The 17,418-nt window shown below is 41.8% G+C and overlaps 2 protein-coding genes across 13 annotated transcripts in view; one reads left to right on the top strand and one right to left on the bottom strand.

Annotated features, from left to right (window-relative positions):
• The window catches only part of tex10 (testis expressed 10), a 180,702-nt gene extending 173,386 nt beyond the window's left edge, over window positions 1-7,316 (top strand). The window contains exon 15 of the mRNA XM_072508933.1: window positions 6,492-7,316. Within this exon, the coding sequence (XP_072365034.1) occupies window positions 6,492-6,605 (114 nt within the window). The 3' untranslated portion in view covers window positions 6,606-7,316. The remainder of the gene's footprint in view (window positions 1-6,491) is intronic.
• invs (inversin) overlaps window positions 7,301-17,418 on the bottom strand; it is a 498,042-nt gene continuing 487,924 nt past the window's right edge. For all 12 annotated transcript variants that reach the window (XM_072508926.1, XM_072508929.1, XM_072508921.1 and 9 more), the window contains one exon: window positions 7,301-11,062. In XM_072508926.1, coding sequence (XP_072365027.1) covers window positions 10,950-11,062 — 113 coding nt within the window. In that variant the 3' untranslated portion in view covers window positions 7,301-10,949. The remainder of the gene's footprint in view (window positions 11,063-17,418) is intronic.

Below are 17,418 nucleotides of genomic sequence, written 5' to 3'. Positions count from 1 at the left end.
CTTCTGGAGAAGCAGAGCAAGCTGACCGCAACATCCTGTCTCTGCATTTAACTGCTGATGTGCAGCCGCTAGAAGTTAAGTCAGTTACTTTTTTGTAATGGTGAGTTTTGATAGTCTCACCATTATTTTTACAGCGAAGTCTGGGTTAGTAGTATTTTGTGAACCATGAAATGCATTCAAATCTCGGTAATAACTCCTGTGGCAAGGGACGTTAGATGCTTACGGATTTTCTTTCCGTGGAGTCAGCCATTTCAAATATTCAGGTCTTGTAGAAATAGTTGACGTGAAACTATATCCCAAACTGTATATTAATATGTAAAATATGTAGTAATATATGGTAATTGAATATGTACAAGGAACAGTTTTTTTCCCCTAACTTGTCTTCACTGACATCTCATGCACGTGACGGGGACTTGTTTCTGCCACGGACACGAGAATATTTTTTTACCAATATAGTTTTTAAAATTCTTTTTGAATTTTGTGATTTATTCTCAATGAATAGTTTAGGATTGTCAACCTTTTTCATAAACAATAAGCAATTACCTTCCATTTATCCATAAATTGGTTATATTGTACCAGTGAGAGAATATTTGCCCTCCCACTGTCAGCACCAATAAAACATGTACATGGCAATAAATAGAGTGAACAGAATTTTTTCCAGTATCACTGTGTAATATTAACTACATAAGCTTTGTCGCTCAATATTTGCTGATGCCTTGCAGCAAGGCATGTAGAAGCTGGAAATATATTTATCCAACATTTACAATAGGGTGCCTGGAAGATTGTCACATCTAACTGTGAGGTGCATTCGTTAGCATTTATGCATTTGATTAACAAAGTGCATTTTTTAATATCTAATATAGCATTAATTTGAATTCACCTTTATGATTTATGTGCATCAGGGGTTAGGTGACATCGCTGGTGGTGATCCATGCCTTTGGCTACTACTATTTAGTTCTGAAGACTGGGTTTCATTTGAACCAGGAGGAAGTGATGAGTAGATTTTATTTTCACCAGTTGCTGAGGATCACAGTTGCCTCCAATTTCATGAGCTTTTGTCTTATTTAAATTTGAAGCAGAAACTCATTGGCATCAATTTAGAAACTTGGGACTGAAAGAGATGCAGTGTGTTTTTATTTTTTGGGAAACCTGGATTTATATCTTCGAGTGGATATTACTTGGTGTTCTCCAGAGACTCCAAGTTCCTTTTGGAAAGCACAGTAAAACTATCACAAAATAAGTTGAAATATTTTAAAGTTGCCTAATATGGAAAAGATTAGGTCCTGCATTTGAGTTAAATAAAACTAATTTCTTTGCTAAAATGACATTTGGATTGTACAGACATTGCCCTGGTGTTGGGGATATAATTAATTAATAATCTTTATTGTCACAAGTAGGCTTACATTAACACTGCAATGAAGTTACTGTGAAAAGCCCCTTGTCGCCACATTCCGGCACCTGTTCGGAAACACGGAGGGAGAATTCACAATGTCCAAATTACCTAACTGCACGTCTTTCGGGACTTGTGGGAGGAAACCGGAGCACCCGGAGGAAACCCACGCAGGAGAACGTGCAGACTCCACACAGATAGTGACCCAAGCTGGGAATCGAACCTGGGACCCTGGCGCTGCGAAGCAACAGTGCTAATCACTGCGCTACCGTGCTGCCCACATCCCAGAACCCCTTAATTATTTTTGATCAAATTAATTCCTCCGCTATAATTATAAATGCCACGTTGATAGAGCAGAATGAGATTGAAATTGATGTGTTGTCTCATATGGGGGATCTTTGCATAGTCGCTATCCTAATAATGGTAAATCTACAGGGAAGAAATGGCCCAATATCTGGCGCATTTAACCTTCATTATAATAAACAGAATTAATTCTATCAATCCATTTCTAAATAGAATATACCTAATCGGCATTAGTGGGGGAGAATTAGTATTTAATTTTGTTTTATATTGCCTAGCTGAAAGCGTGGGCAGATAAATTCCAAACCGTATGATTTGCTTAGAGGTGCATGACCGTAGACTGGCTGATTGACCCACTTTCTCTTTCCCTATGACATTAAGTGCTCATACACAAAAGAAGGGAGGGGAGTGGAGATATTTGCCAGGTGGATTAGTCCGATGCCGTTCCCTTCTACATATTGATAGGGGATCTGAGGTTTGGGGGCGAAGACAGGAGAATGGGGATGAGAAACATAGCCATGATTGAATGGTGGAGCAGACTTGATAGGCCAAACGACCTAATTCTGCTCCTATTTCTTATGCTCTATGTCTTGAGGAGAACCTTCTGGGGAAACAAAAAGGTCTGGAGGTGAATAAATCACCTGGACTGATGGACTACACCCCAGCGTTCTAAAGGAGATATCTGAGGATATTGTGGAGGCATTGGTGGTGATCTTTCAGAAATCGCTGGAGGCAGGGAGTGTCCCAGGGAACTGGAAAATGACTAATGCAACACCCCTGTTTTAAGAAGGGAGGGAGGCAGAAGACTGGAAACTACAGGCCGGTTGGCCTGACTTCGGCCATTGATAAGATTATTAAAGATGAGATTCCAGAGCACTTAAATAAATAAATAATCTTTCATTGTCACAAGTATGAAGTTACTGTGAAAAGCCCTTACGTCGCCACGGAAGTGCATAATAAAATAGGACTGAGGCAGAACTGCTTCGTCAAGGGGTGGCCATGTCTGGCAAATCTGTTAAGAGTTCTTTGAGGAGGTAACAAGGAAGTTAGACAAAGTCGAACCAGTGGACGTGATCTATTTAGATTTCCAGAAGGCCTTTGACAAGATGCTATATAGGAGGTTGTTAAATATTAAGAGGCCATGGTGTTAAGGGTAAGATCCTGGCATGGATAGAGGATTTTATGGCTAGAGAAGGCAGAGAGTGGGGATAAAAGTGTATTTTTCAGGACGGCAGCCGGTGACTAGTGGTATGCCTCGGGTCTGGACATTAACGATCTGGAAGAAGGAACTGAGGGCACTGTTAAGTTTGCAGATGATATAAAGATATACAAAGGGACAGGTAGTATTGAGGAAGTGGGGGGGGGGGCTGCAGAAGGACTTGGACAGGCTGGGAGAGTGGACAAAGAAGTGGCAGGTGGAATACAATGTGGAAAAGTATGAGGTTATGCACTTTGGGAGGATGAATAGAGGCATAGACTTTTCTAAATGGGAAATGCTTAGGAAATAAGCACAAAGGGACATGGGAGTCCATGTTCACGATTCTCTTGAGGTTAACGTGCAGATTCAGTCGGCAGTTAGGAAGCAAATGCAATGTTAACATTCATGTTGAGAAGCCTAGAATACAATTTGAGGCTGTATAAGGCTCTGGTCAGACCCCATATTTGAAGTATTGTGAGAAGTTTTGGGCCCCGTATCTAGGGATGTGCTGGCCTTGGAAACGGTCCTGAGGAGGTTCACAAGAATGATCACTGGAATTAAGAGCTTGCCATATGAGGAACGGTTGAGGACTCTGGGCCTGTACTCTTTGGAATTTAGAAGAATGAGGGGGGGCCTTATTGAAACTTTAAGGATAGTAAGTTCTCCCCGTGTCTGCGTGGATTTCCTCTGGGTGCTCCTGTTTCCTTCCACAGTCCAAAGATGTGCAGGTTAGGTGGATTGGCTGTGCTAAATTGCCCTTAATGTCCAAATAGGTTAGGTGGAGTTACTGGGTTTATGGGGATAGGTTGGATGTTTGGGCTTAAGTGGGATGCTCTTTCCAAGGACCGGTGCAGACTCGATGGGCCAAATGGCCTCCTTTTGCACTGTAAACTGTGAATCTATGATAAGAGGCCTAGATAGAGTGCACGTGCAGAAGATGTTTCCACTAGTAGGAAAAACTAGAACCAGAGGACGCAATCTCAGACTGAAAGGACGATCCTTTAAAACTTAGATGAGGAGGAACTTCTTGAGCCAGAGGGTGGTGAATCTGTGGAACTCTTTGCCGCAGAAGGCTGTGGAGGCCAAATCACAGTGTCTTTAAGGCAGATAGAGATAGGTTCTTGATTAATAAGGGGATCGGGTTATGGGGAAAAAGCAGAATGGGGATGAGAAAAATATGAGCCATGATTGAATGGCGGAGCAGACTCGATGGGCTGAATGGCCTAATTCTGCTCCTATATCTTGTAGATAACATGGTGACAAACCTACATCTGAGTAAAAAATCTAAATATTGGGAAAGCTCAGCTAGTCTGGCAGCATCAATAGAGAGAGAAACCAAGTTATTGTTTTGAATCTAATATGTCTTATTCAGAACAGAAAAGCTCTGAAGATGTCATATTAGACTCAAAACGTTAGCTCTGTTTGTCTCCACAGATGCTCCAGACCTGCTGTATTTTCCCAACACACTCTTTCTACCCCATATTTGACTACTTTGTATAGGAGCATGCGGGGAGAAATGGAAAATGTAATGTTCCACTAATGTTTGATACACAACTCACTATATAGAACATAGAACAATACAGCGCAGTACAGGCCCTTCGGCCCACGATGTTGCACCGAAACAAAAGCCATCCAACCTACACTATGCCATTATCATCCATATGTTTATCCAATAAACTTTTAAATGCCCCCAATGTTGGCGAGTTCACCACTGTAGCAGGTAGGGCATTCCACGGCCTCACTACTCTTTGCGTAAAAATCACAGTAAAGGTATACTATTAATATGTTATTTCACTTAACAAAATGTAGCATAACAATGCATTATTGTAATTTTAAAAAGTATTTTGTTTTTTGCAAATGTCCTTCATTCTTAAGATGTTGATTTCTTGGGGGCAAGCTTTGAAAGTGCTGATAGACTTCTGGTATCTCGCTCAAATAGCAATTTTTTCTTCTGAGCATCGGAAGGGTAACATCACAGATGACCCTCTGCGTGCCCAAAATCCCAAGTAGGAATTGCTGAATAGAATTCAGGCATAGGAATATTTTATTCAGTCCAGCATCTCTTTTTTAAAAAAAAAAAAAATGTTTTTATTGGGTTTTGTTATGCATGGTAAATACAAATACACACACAATGCAAGGGGGTGGGCACCTGCGTGGCACCCCGAATGCTATTTACACATATCGGTCAGTTTCTTATTATTTATTTGCATGAGCTTTGACTTTGGACTGTTCATTCTTCTCGTTCTTTTGTCCTTTCGTCTTGCTGTATTCGTTGTGGCCGTTGTAGTCTTGTTTTCTATCCTGTTTGTGTTCCCCTGTTTTCTCCCTCCTGTTTCACGACTCCATTGTTTTTCCACACCTCCCCTCCGTCCTTCCCTACTATCCCCTTTTTCTCATGCTGGGTTTGGCTACACTTTCTTGTTTACCTGGGTCTTCCTTCTTTCCCCCCCCCCCCAATCTCTCCTATTGTGTCTTGGCTACCTCTTCCTAGCTCCTGGTGACTTGGTTGCTGGCCACGAACACGTCCCGGAACAATCGGGTGAATGGCTCCCATGTTTTATGGAAGCCATCTTCCGACCCCCGGATGGCGAATTGGATTTTCTCCATTTGGAGAAATTCCGATAGGTCGGACAGCCAGTCTGCAGCTTTAGGTGGTGCTGCTGACCGCCAGTCAAACAGGATTCTACGGCGGGCAATCAGGGAGGCAAGGGCGTTGGCCCTCCTCCCATGAACAGATCTGACTGGTCCGATAACCTGAAGACTGCCACTTTCGGGCATGGCTCCACCCTCATCCCCACCACTTTGGACATTGCCTCGAAGAAGGCTGTCGAGTACCCAGCAAGTCTGGAGCAAGACCAGAACATGTGGGCGTGGTTAACCGGGCCTCCTTGGCTCTGTTCACATCTGTCCTCCACCTCCAGGAAGAACCTACTCATTCGGGATCTGGTCAAGTGGGCTCTTATGTACCACTTTTAGTTGCGTTAGGTTGAGTCTTACGCATGTGGAAGTGGGGTTGACCCTATGTAGTGCTTCGCTCCGGAGTACCGACCCTATTTCAAACGCCAGGTCTTCCTCCCATTTCCTCCTCGTCGCGTCCAGTTTGGTGTCTCCCTCCCTATTAGTAGTTAGTTCAACGTCTCTGAGGTCAACGTAATACTCCTACCTCCACTAAACTGGACCTGTCTGGGCTCAAGCTGTCATTCAGCAATGTAATACTCCTACCTCCACTAAACTGGACCTGTCTGGGCTCAAGCTGTCATTCAACTTGAAGTCTCCTTGATTCATCAGTAAAACTTATTTTCAAATTTTTGATCTGTAGGAAGCTAGATATTGAACATACAACATAGATTTAAAGACTTGATTTATATTGCATTAGCTTTAGGGTAGGCACAAGGCACAACTCCTATAGGTTTAGGAGTTTAGTCCTATAATAGAGATGTGAATTGGATGATGAAGTCACCACTATCAATTTCCCTTCTCCCCACCTCACAAAAGTATATGACTTCTGTGGAACAGAGAAAAATGGATATGAAGGGTTTGAAAATCTGCTGAGAAGTGAAGGACAATTGGGTTGGCTTTTTGACTTGCATGTTATTTTTTCAGAACTTCAAGACTGAAGATTCCCAAGAGCAATGGTTAATCGACCTTCATTACTGCTTCAGAATCTACCTTGCAACACAGCACCGAAATTCAACTAATTTTCCAGTGGCCTACTAAAATGAAAGGAATCCTGCAAAATAATGACACCCACTCAAAAAATGTTACATCAAGGAACAATTAGATGTGGTGAACGTGCAGCTTCATAAATGTAGAACCAAATTTACAAACACATAAAATAAGATGAAAGCTCAGATGTTGCTCGGGGTAGGTATCTTTAGCTTGAAGTCCAGAAAGATAACAATACTTCATTTGTTGTATAATGGAGAATAGACAAATTCATTGGTTGAGAGTGATGTTGCATATATCAAGGATAATACATTCCTAATTCTGTTGGATAATTTCCTGGAAGTATGCATGTGGAATATTCTACATTCTGCATGTTCACAGGAAATTTTTGTTTGCAATATTTCAAGGCTGTACGCAGTGAAAGTGTATAGATTTTAATAAACATGCAGAAATGTCTTCTTAGTGCAGTTTGTTGTGAACCAATTGCACGTGTCTAAAAAAATGTCCTTTAGCTGCATCAAATTTGCTTTTGTTTCCCTAAGTCATTTTCACCACAATCCATTTATACTTTTGTGGTGACAGAAATATTCCGTCATTTTTGTAAAACTGTAGCTAGATTCTTTCCAAAATTTTCAACTGTGAATCTTAATTATGTATCCTTTAACCTACCAATCTACATGACTTGTCACAGCTCCTTTTTAATGGCAAGATATTTGTTTGTGATCATTTATTTTGTTACACCAATAAACAATTTGAATAAAAGTCTTTATTGAAAATGCATATATTCATTTAATAAAAACTACAAAAATAATTAACCAATAATAACATGACACTTTTCTGATACAAAAGGTTGTTATAATAGGGCAATAACAAATATTTCTAGATATACTTAAACACAGGTGAAGTAGATCTGTAACTTGCAACAGTCTTGTAAGTTATGGAGTACCATAAGTGCAAGTATGGATGTAATATGTATTCATTCCATTTGCACAAACCAAAAGCTGCTTGCAATACAATACCCAATTGCTGTAATTGGACATTTCTTGCCAAACTTCAAGCATAATACTGTGCATTTAGTTGCTTGCAAATTAATGGACAGATGATATTTTAACTAATAGGCATAAAAATGTTACTTTGTTATTTTACGGTAATGAAAGGACATGTTTCAAAAAGTCAGACCAGTTCAGTTGAACCAGCAACTACTGGCTACTCCTATTAGTTCAGTAATTTTTCAAAATTGAAATGTGAATTATCTAGTAGTTTGGAATAAATAATTTGAATAAAACAGCACAGGAGAGTTTTTTTGTGTGGTTTTAATTTTAAATTTACAAATAATTAGAACTGAAAGTAACCTGGTGTAAATGGTGGTGCTGAATGTTTATCACATTTCATCTGAACTTTAACATAATTCAGTTGTCATCTTTCACCTTGGTGCCGGAAAGTTTGATGCAAATGGGAGTGTATGCAAATTGGACTGTATGATGTTTGATGCAAATGGAGTGTAGGGGCAGCACCACGGTGGTTAGCATTTCAGCCTCTCACGCTTGGGACCCGGGTTCAACTCCTGCCTTGGGTCTCTGGCTGGGTGGAGTTTGTATGTTCTCCCCGTGTCTGCGTAGATTTCCTCCGGGTGCTCCGGTTTCCATCCAGTCCAAAGATGTGCAGGTTAGGTGGAGTGGCCATGGTAAAAATTACCCTTTAATGTTCAAAAGATTAGATGGGGTTATTGGGTTACAGGGATAAGGGTGGGTTTTGGGCCAAGGTAGGGTGTTCTTTGAAAAGGTCGGTGCAGACTCTATGGGCTGAATGGCCTCCTGCACTGTAGTGATTCTATTGCACACTGAAGTCTGCTGGATTTGTATTCATTGTCACATGTATAGCAGGTGTTAACAAAAGGACATTTGTGATTTCCTCGTCTAAAACCAGGAAATTTGACTATCTGTGGCGGCTGTCATTTGAAGGGCAGCAATATTTCACATGTATTCTTTTAAAAAAATATATATTTTTATTCTCCTTTTTCACATTTTCTCCCAAACTTGCACCCGCCATCAATAAACAATACTCGGTAAAGAATAAGATGTCAATCCCCATATCAATAACAACGATCCCATCCTCCCACCAAACCCCAAACATTAGCCTGCATGTTAACATAAACAAATGACAAAAAGGAATCAGGAATCGCCCATAGTCGCCATTAACACACACCGCCCCCAACTAATGTTCAATGTTATCCAGTTCTTGAAAGTGCACAATGAATAATGCCCATGAATTGTAGAACCCTTCCATCCTTCCCCTCAGTTCAAACTTCGCTTTCTCAAGAGTCAAGAATTCCAACAAGTCCCCCCACCACGCCAGGGCACAGGGTGGAGAGGTTGCTCTCCATCCCATCAGGATCTGCCTTCGGGTGATCAACGAGGCGAAGGCTACAACATCTGCCTCTGCACCCGTTTCCAACCCAGCTGGTCCGACACCCCAAATACGGCCTCCCGAGGGCCCAGATCCAGTTTCACGTGCACCACTTTAGAGATGACCCTAAAAACCTCCTTCCAGTAATCCTCCAGCTTCGGACAGGACCAAAACATATGAACGTGATTAGCGAGGCCCACGCCCCCCCGGCAACGTTCACACACTTCTACCCCTTCAATGAATTGGCTCATCCTCGCCCTTGTGAGGTGTGCTCTGTATACAACCTTTAGCTGTATCAACCCTAACCTCGCACACGAGGTGGAGGCATTCACTCTCTGGAGCACCTCACACCAGTACCCCATCTCCATACCCTCTCCTAACTCTTCCTCCCACTTTGCTTTGATCCCTTCCAGTGGTGCCTTCTCCTCTTCCAAAATAGCTCCATAAACCGCCGACACTACTCCCTTCTCCAGTCCCCCTGTCATCAGCACCTCCTCCAGCAATGTGGAGGCCGGCTCCACGGGGAAGCTCTGTATCTCCTTTCTGGCAAAATCTTGAACCTGCATGTATATAAACATTTCCCCTGCTCCAGCCCATACTTTGCTTCCAGCTCCTTCAATCCTGCAGACCGACCCCCAAGAAACAAATCTTTTGGTGTCTTAATCCCCTTCTCCTCCCATTTCCGAAAATTTCCATTCCATTTCCCTGGCTCAAATCTGTGGTTCCCCCAAATCGGCATTTCCCTTGATCCTGCCCCCAACCCAAAGTGTTGGTGAAACTGCCTCCAAATTCTCAATGAAGCTATTATTACCGGACTCCCCGAGTATTTCCCCGGGGCCATCAGAAGCGGCACTGTTGCCGACCCCTGCACAAACTCTCCTCCATTCTGATCTACTGAGAATTAACCCCTCTGACCCAGCTCCGCACCTTCTCCACATTCGCCGCCCAGTAATAATACATCAGGTTCGGAAGACCCAAACCCCCTGCCTATCTTCCCCTCTGTAGCAGCACCTTTCTAACTCTGGCCACCTTCCCTCCCCATATGAGCGAAGTAATCATTCCTTCAATCTCTCTGAAAAATGCTTTTGGCAGGAAAATCGGCAGGCATTGGAACATAAATAGAAATCGCAGCAACACGTTCATTTTAACCGCCTGAACCCCATCTGCCAGTGACAGAGGGAGACCATCCCACCTTGTTCACATATATTCTTAGTACACTCTTTTCACTTGTATGAATTTAGGTTCAAGTATTCTGATTTATGTGCGCTCCCAAACATTTTGTAATTTACAAATAAATTCATGGGAAGAGCAAGTTGAACAAACATCTGTGACAATGAACGGTGCAAGTATATTTCAATGTACTGTAGTTTACCTTGCATTTCATTTTTAACATTTCAATTCTAGAAACTTTTATTAAGTTTGTCTGCCTTACTGGGCTGGCTTGAGTACCGTAATATTTATTGATTATGTATATTTGATGAGTTCTCCAATTATTTGTTTCAGCTGTCGTGTAAGGTACAAGTTTTATTAGTAACAGGTTGATCTTGAAAAATTAAAGATCAATGGAATGCAACGAATCAGTAAGGTGTGGAGTTACAATCAGCTAAAATATGTTTAAATGCATCACTTTTTTAAGATGTCACCGCTTAGTTTAACAGAAAACAGTTGGAACCTCTTGTGTGCAGTACCTGTGCAGTAAGAAAAATCTTGGACACATGGTGTGGCCAAACAAATGTCAGCAGAAAGTGGGTTGAATGGCTTCCACCAATGATGTAACCTCTGTGATTTAGGCACGACGATATAATAGCAATGCATTTTTCACATTCTTTGATATTCTTTAATCCCTATAGATGTCGAGCCTCTTAAGAACATTTGTCCAATTATACCTCAGTAAGCTTCTGTGAAAACCACAAAGAACCTGTACAATTCAATGGGCTATGTCGGACACTATTCCACAATATATATTGGTTACAATCCTCCGTCACTGCTTTATTCTTTTGGTTTAGTTTTGTAGGCCTTTGAAGTGTGTGGTCTCATATTGTAGGAGAACTGTTTGGAATTTCCAGCGTTTCCCAGGAGCTGAATATGCTGGAGGTCACTCACTGTGGATTAAAGCAGACAAGTCAAACACTTTACTCTTACATTGTATGTATGTTATGTCCTTCTTGTTTCTGCATAAGCAGTTATTTTGTTACAAATACTCCACGATTCAGAATATTTATTTTTATATCTTTGCCAATGGAACTATCAAAACTGATTTTGTAAGGATAAGTCAGGACAAATCAGGTAGCTTGCTCCCAGCCCTTCACTGAGTATCTATTCGAGCCACTTAAAATAAAGCTGCTAGAAGATTCTCAAGTCTGGGCTGGACAATATTGTCCATATTTTCTTTTCATCCATATCCTCAAAATCCATCTCAGATCAAATACTTTGGGGTGCAGGAAATCAAACATGGAAACAGAAACCTACGGCACAGAAGCCATTTGGCCCATTCGTCACCTACCCTATCCTCCGCAGTGTGTTTTTGCCATTGGCCACTGGCGAGGTTTGATCCTGCTGCACTCAATGGTGTTTTGTATGGCTTATCCTGCTTTTGGGGAAACAGCTGTGGGGTTCACCGTTTGGTGGTCTGGAAGGTCTTGTGGCAGGAAGGGCCACAATTGTGCTCATCAGGTCTATGCCAGCTAATAATGTTCCAGCCTGATTCCACCTTCCAGCTTGTAGACCTGTATGTTTTGACTCTTCAAGCGCAGTAACAATAAATTTTTTAATGCAATGAGGGTTTTTGCATCTATCATCTTTTCAGGCATCTTTCCAGGTTCTCACCCACCTCAGTGAAAAAAATTGTCAACTCACCTCCAATACATCTGCCAATTACCTTAAATTCATGACCCAGGTTACTGACCTCTCTGCTAAGGGAAATAAGTTCATGCTATCCACACTATTTTGGCACCTCCATTCCACAGGAACACCCCTAGTCTATCCAACTCGTAGCTAAAATGCTCCATTCCTTGCAACATCCTTGTAATTCTGCTCTGCACACTATCCTGTCCAATCACATACTTCCGATATTGCTGGGACTAGAACTGTACACAATACTCCAGCTGTGGCATAACTAGAGTTTCCAACAGTTCCAGCATAATATCCCTGGTCTTGTATATAAAGGAAAGGTTCCTGTATGCACACTTCCTGCTTTCACTTGCCCTGCATAAATGCGCACTTCTCTGGAATAAATTCAGTTTGCCACTTTTTTGCCCATTTGACAGCTTTCATTATAAATCACACAACAATTGTTATTGTTACAAACGGCCTCTGCTAGCACAGTGGTTAGCACTGCTGCCTCACAGTGCCAGGGATCCGGGTTCAATTCTGACCTTGGTGATAGTCTGTGTAGAATTTGCATGTTCTCCCTGTGTCTGCGTGAGTTTCCTCTGGGTGCCCCAGTTTCCTTCCACAGTCCAAAGATGTACAGATTAATTGGATTGACCATGCTAAATTGCCCCTTTGTGTCCAAAGATGCATGGGTTGCAGGGAAATGGTGGGGGAGTGGGTTTCGGCAGGGTGCTCTTTCAAAGGGTTGGTGCAAACTCGATGGGCCAAATGGCATCCTGCACTGTAGAGATTCTATTTCTTCTCTTGCCTTGATTAGCAGCCTGGGATACTGTTAGGCTGGCCCTGGTGATTTATCCACTTTCAAGGCTGGCCCTGGTGATTCATCCACTTTCAAAAGATGCTATACCCCTTAATATTTCCCCTCTCACTATTAATAGACGTAGGTATTTATTTATTCTCAACCCTCGTCTCTTATTTGAATACCTCCCACTTCTCTGGCATTGAATCACCTTCAAATAGTGATCACTAGTTCACTTTTACCAAATTACGTCTCATCCTAGCAAAATTGACCTTTCCCCAATTCAAAACCTTTACTCTTGGCCTATCTGGGTTGTTTTCCATAACTGTGAAACTCAACTGTAATTAAGGTCAGTACCACCAAAATTATTTCCCACTCCTATATTGTTTACTTCTGCTCAGCTTCATTTACTAAAACTAAATACAGAACTCTCCCTTCTCTTGTTGAGCTTTCTAGTCGTGTCAAAAGAATCCTGATGAATTTTAAGATCTGTGCGTCCTCTCTACCATTCAGATGTTAAAACTTACTGTGCCATCTTTATGGTTTATGCTGATGAAGGGTTAACCAAGACAATCTAATTTTTTTTTTTGAGATGTTGCATTTTCTGTTATTTCTGATCTCCAGCACTCAATGCCTTAGGGAGAAGAAGCAGTGCATTCATCCATAAGGATGTGTAATTACAAGAAAATTATATTAAATTGTTTTTTTGTTGGCTGAAGTCCATTGCCAAGTGTGATCAAAAGGGTTTCTCTGGACTTGTATCAATGACCAATCAATCTGAGGGCTCCTCATTGTCTGGAGAAAGGACCATACAGACGACATTTGATGTAATAAATTAAAGTAAGGATAGGGGGCCTTAATTAACCAGTTTAAAAAGGTGAATTCCACAATGTATTTTATAGCTAATGATAAAGGAATGCATGTATACTTCCCAAAAGTTGCATTAGGTGAACAGCAATGTTTTGGGGAATATTGAGGGATGTTAGTACTTTACCTTGGAGTAGCTACTCAAAGACTGGTGAATAGAGTACTGTGCAAAGTTCTGATAATGCTCTATCAGGGGATGGTGAATCCTTGTTTGTTCTTCTGAGTTTTAAGGTGGTTCTTGCTGTTGCACTGTGTTTACTGGAAGCTCTTGTGTATAACCTGAAAAGAACTGCCTGGATTCTGCTCTTGTGAGAAGGCAGAATAGGATTTGACATTTTTCGAGATGTGGACCACATTTGTTGCTGCTCCCTTGTTGCAAAATGGTGGAGTTAAGTCATTTTCTTGAAAGTTGCGGGTGTTGTGCTGATGGGGTTTCTACATTGGTGGTAGGTAGGGAACTCCAGATTATTGACAAAGGCAATGAAGGGATAACAACATACATCAAGGTCAAGATGATGTGTTTCTTGGAGGGGATGTGAAAGTGATGGTGTTCTTACAGTCTTTCCGCTCTTATGCTTCTTCATAGTAAAGCTGCAGTGCTGGGAGATGCTATACAATGAAGCTTGGTGAACTACTACAGCATATATAGAACATAGAACATAGAACAATACAGCGCAGTACAGGCCCTTCGGCCCACGATGTTGCACCGAAACAAAAGCCATCTAACCTACACTATGCCATTATCATCCATATGTAGATGTATATCGTAGATATTACCCACTTTAGTCATAGAATTCCAGTGATGGAGATGGTAGATATTGAGTTTAATGGCGGGGACATTGATTCGGTGGAATTCTTAGTCCTGGATGACATTGAGCTTATTGAGTATTTTTGTAGTGACGTTCATCAAAATGAACTGACGAGTATTCTATTGCAGTTCTGACTTGAACCTTGTAGATAATTGAGAGGCATTGCTGTGTGCCAGAAACTCTGATGGCTAGATACCAAATAGTTTGATAAAATGTTGTAGTCCAATTCGGGACTAACGTGTTCATGAACAAGATCCTTTCTTTTACCTTAGTTACAATATCTAAAACACAATCAGCCCTCATGATGTAATTCGGATGCCAACAGACATCGTTCTCAACAAGAAAATACCAAGATGCACCTAATGAGTTTAGGAATTCAAAGAGTAACCTTTTGTTTTACAGAATGGGGTGTAACATAGAATGGGATGGTTAGTTTTCATAGAGATATAATAACAGATCTTTTTTCATTCATTTGCGGGATATGGGCATCGCTGGTTAGGCCAACATTTTTTGGCCACCCCTTGTTGCCCTTCAGAAGGTGGTGGTGAGTTGCCTTCTTGAACCACTGAAGTCCCTGTGGTGTAGGTACACCCACACCACAGGGACAGCTTGGCTAGGGGTGGCGCAAGTTCTGGAGCACAAGTCTTCAGTACTATTGCCAAAATATTGTCAAGGCTCAGCCTTTGCAGTGTCCAGTTATGTCAGCGACTTCAGCTGATTCTTGACATCGTGTGGAGTGAAACAAATTGACTCGTAGCAGTGATGGTCGAGACCTCTGGAAGAGTTTGAGATGGATCATCCACTAGCATATCGGGTTGAAGATTGTTGCAAATGCTTCAGCCTTATCTTTTGCACTGGCATGCTGGGCTCGTCTATCATTCAGAGTAGGGATATTTGTGGAGCCTCCTCCTCCAATGAGTTATTTAACTGTCCACCACCATTCACGGCTGGATGTGGCAGGACTGTAGAACTTAGATCTGATCTGTTGGTTATGGAATTGCTTAGTTTAGTCTATTACTTGCTGCTTATGCTGTGTGTCACACAAGTAGTCCTTGTGCTGTTTTCACCAGGTTGACACTTCATTTCTTTTTTGAGGTATGCTTACTGTTTCTTCTGGCATGCCTCCTGTACTTTTCATTGAAGGACACAGGACACACCTGGGCAATTTTCCACATTGCTAGGTAGATGCTAGTGTTGGTCCCCTGGCTTGGTGGTAATGGTAGCCGAGGGGATATGAAATCCCAGATTGTGGTTGAGTACAGTTCTGCTACTGCTGATGGCCCACAGTGCCTCAACCAAGGTCCAAATTGCAAGGGTGAGTTATAACAAGGTTTATAAGTATGTGAATAGAAAAAGATTGGTGAAGATAAATGTAGGTCACTTATAGTAACAAACAGGAGAATTGAAAAATGAAAATCGCTTATTGTCACAAGTAGGCTTCAAATGAAGTTACTGTGAAAAGCCCCTAGTCGCCACATTCCGGCGCCTGTTCGGGGAAGCTGGTACGGTATAATGGGAAACAAAAATGGCTGACCAACTAAATTCATACTTTATTTGTGTCCTCCTTTATGAAGACAAAACCTTCATTTGTGTCCTCCTTTGTGAAGACCGAACTAATGTGCCAGAAATGTTGGGGAACACAGGGTTTAGTGAGTGGGAGAAACTGAAGGTAATCAGTATTAGTAGGGAAATGGGGTGATGGGGTTGAAGGGCAATAAATCCCCAGGGTTTGATAATCTCCATCCCAGAATTCTCGAGGAAGTGACCCTAGAAGTATAAAGTATTGGCCCATTAAACATGAACAGACACGTGGATGCATTGGTGGTCACCCTCCAAGATTCTATAGACTCAGGAACAGTTCCTACAGATTGGAGGATAGCTGATGTAACCCACTATTTAAAAAGGGAAGTAGAGAGAAAATAGGGAATTATCAACCAGTCTACCTGATGTCGGTAGTGGGGAAAATGCTGGAGTCCATTATAAAAGATATAATAGCAGAGCACTTGGAAAACAGTGGCAGGATCAGACAAGAGTCAGCATAGATTTGTGAAGGGGAAATATTGGGAATTCTCTGAAGATGTAACGAGTAGAGTTGATGGGGAGCTAATGGATGTGGTTTATTTGGACTTTTAGAAGGCTTTCAACCAGGTTCCACATAAGAGATTAACGTGTAAAATTAAAGAGCATGGGATTGAGGATTAGTATTGATGGATAGAAAACTGGTTGGCAGACCGGAAGCAAAGAGTAGGAATAAACGGGTCTTTTTCCAAGTGGCAGGCAGTGACTAGTGTGGTACATGCAGGAATCGATGCTCGGACCCCAGCTATTCCCAATGTATATTCACTTCGGTGAGGGAACTAAATGAAATAGCTCCAGATTTGCAGATGACTCGAGGTTGGGAGGGTGAGCTGAGGGGAGGATGCAGAGATGCTTCAGTGTAATTTAGACAGGTTGAGGAAGTAGACAAATGCATGGTAAATGCACTGTAATGTGGATAAATGTGAGGTTATCCACCTTGGTAGAAAAAACAGGAACACAATTTTTTATTAACTGAATGGTTATAGTTTGAGGGAGGGGAATGTGCCATGAAATCCGGGTTTCCCTGCACACCAGTCTCTGAAAGTAAGCATTAAGGTGCAGCAGGCGGTGGAGAAGGAAAATGGTATGTTGGCCTTCATAGCAAGAGAATTCAAGAATAATGATGGCCAACCACAGCTATGGATTCCCACAATCATGGATGGGGGCAAAGCTCTGCAGTCATACCACCTTCAGTTGAGATTTTTGGTGAGCAATCAAGCTATAGCCTTTTTTGACAGGCGAGTGACCGAGTCAGGAAAATCTAGCTATGGAAACCGACATAAGAACATGCTTTGTTGCCACATGTGCCATTAATCATGGGAAAGCATCTACGTTTCATCAAAGATAGACACCAATATGGCATTTTAAAAGTAGAATTAAGATAAGGCAATTGAAGCAAACAATCGGAGGTCAGATAACCCTGAAAAAAGATATGCGGCGTCACAAAGCACTGACAAGGTACAAGACTAGAAAAATCATGGTAATGGTCCGTGTGACCGGCGGACTAGAATGTGAACAACCATTATTAGGATCAGCTAGAAGTGAAAATGAATTCCTGACTGTTCCTGCTGAT

This window comes from Scyliorhinus torazame, chromosome 6, assembly GCF_047496885.1.
Source record: "Scyliorhinus torazame isolate Kashiwa2021f chromosome 6, sScyTor2.1, whole genome shotgun sequence".
NCBI classification, from domain to species: Eukaryota; Metazoa; Chordata; class Chondrichthyes; order Carcharhiniformes; family Scyliorhinidae; genus Scyliorhinus; species Scyliorhinus torazame.
Note: the sequence above shows the minus strand (reverse complement) of the source record. Positions and strands in the feature narration are given on the sequence as shown.